Below are 1,346 nucleotides of genomic sequence, written 5' to 3'. Positions count from 1 at the left end.
GGCTTGCCGCTGGTGTAGAAACAAGGCCTCAGTCCCCTTATGGCGGGGGCTGTGCTGGAGACAAAAGGGGACTCCAGCGCAAGCCTGGAGATCCCTGGCAGTGGAGAAATCAAACACAACCGCATCTCATCACTTTGATACCAAAAGAACTACTGCTTGTTGTTCCCTTTCTCCTCAACCAGCTGTTGTTAAAGCACCAACAAGCAGAGTGAAAGCCACTGACTACTGTCTCACCACATAAGGCCACAAGGAACAGGGAGAGAGAGCCCTCAGCACTACACCCCAGGCTCCAGGAGCCATCCTGGGGGAAGAGGTGGGGAAGGAAACATGTTGGAAGAAAGGGGCAGAGAAGAGGGAAAAAGAAATACACTGAACGAGCTACTGCCCTCTCCCATGATTTCACCAAGAACTGGGTGTCCTCCAAGTCAAGTCAGGACTTGTTTCCTCAAGGGGAGAAAAAAACAAAACAAAACCCCAAACCAAACCAAACAAACAAACAAACAAACAAAAAAAACACAAGCACCTTCAGTCTATTTTCTTGGCTGGAAGCCGGAGCAAATCCAGCAGATATTTACACAAGGGCCCAGCCATGTATGAGAACAGGATGACCAGCTTCCCGTGGGTCATGGTCATGAGAGTCTGGTGTCCCGAGGCCCAGATGCGGTACCAGGGGCCGTAGAATGGGTCTGAGATGGCCGGACACAGCATGTTGTTCAAATTCACTTCGGTGACCTGCAGGGACAAGGGAGGTAGAGTGAGCGTTCACCATCCTGAGGCTTTCTCTGGCTTCTGCCAGTTCAGCCGTGTCTACCTAAGGGGGACTAGACAAGGAGGGATTGACAAATCCCCACCTGTTCATAGTGGGATCTTTCTTCCCTAAGTTTGGGTCATGGCTAGAGCCCTTTGGAGGTGATGGAGGAGGCCATCCAGGGGAAAAGCTGGTCTTGCCTTTGGGTTGGGCCCAGAGTCCGTTGACGTTCCTAAGTATTTACTATGTGCCTAGACCCAGACAGGTATTGTGGGATAAGAGAGCCATCAACTACATGGTCCCTGCCTCTGCATAACTAGGAACCAATCAAATTGGGATGATCGGTCTACCACAGCTGACCTCAAACCATACGGTGCTCACTGGCTTTTGTCCACCATAAGATCTGAGGTGTGTACAGAACGGGGGCGGCAGAGTCCTCAGATAAGATCTGATGAGGGAAGTCATACCATTTTGAATGAACTCATGAAGAATGGATGGAAGTAATGATGAGGAATGGAGTGAACAAAGCCTTCCATGTAGGAGGCATAGCCTGAGTGAGGTCTGGAGGTGAGACTGAGCATGGTATGTGTGGTGACAT

General features: G+C 50.4%; 1 protein-coding gene across 1 annotated transcript in view; it reads right to left on the bottom strand.

Annotated features, from left to right (window-relative positions):
- Positions 1-6: 6 nt before the first annotated feature.
- TMEM164 (transmembrane protein 164) overlaps positions 7-1,346 on the bottom strand; it is a 2,775-nt gene continuing 1,435 nt past the window's right edge. The window contains exon 2 of the mRNA XM_010847682.1: positions 7-732. Within this exon, the coding sequence (XP_010845984.1) occupies positions 526-732 (207 nt within the window). The 3' untranslated portion in view covers positions 7-525. The remainder of the gene's footprint in view (positions 733-1,346) is intronic.

This window comes from Bison bison, unplaced genomic scaffold (genome assembly GCF_000754665.1).
Source record: "Bison bison bison isolate TAMUID 2011002044 unplaced genomic scaffold, Bison_UMD1.0 scf7180017849697, whole genome shotgun sequence".
NCBI lineage: Eukaryota > Metazoa > Chordata > Mammalia > Artiodactyla > Bovidae > Bison > Bison bison.
Note: the sequence above shows the minus strand (reverse complement) of the source record. Positions and strands in the feature narration are given on the sequence as shown.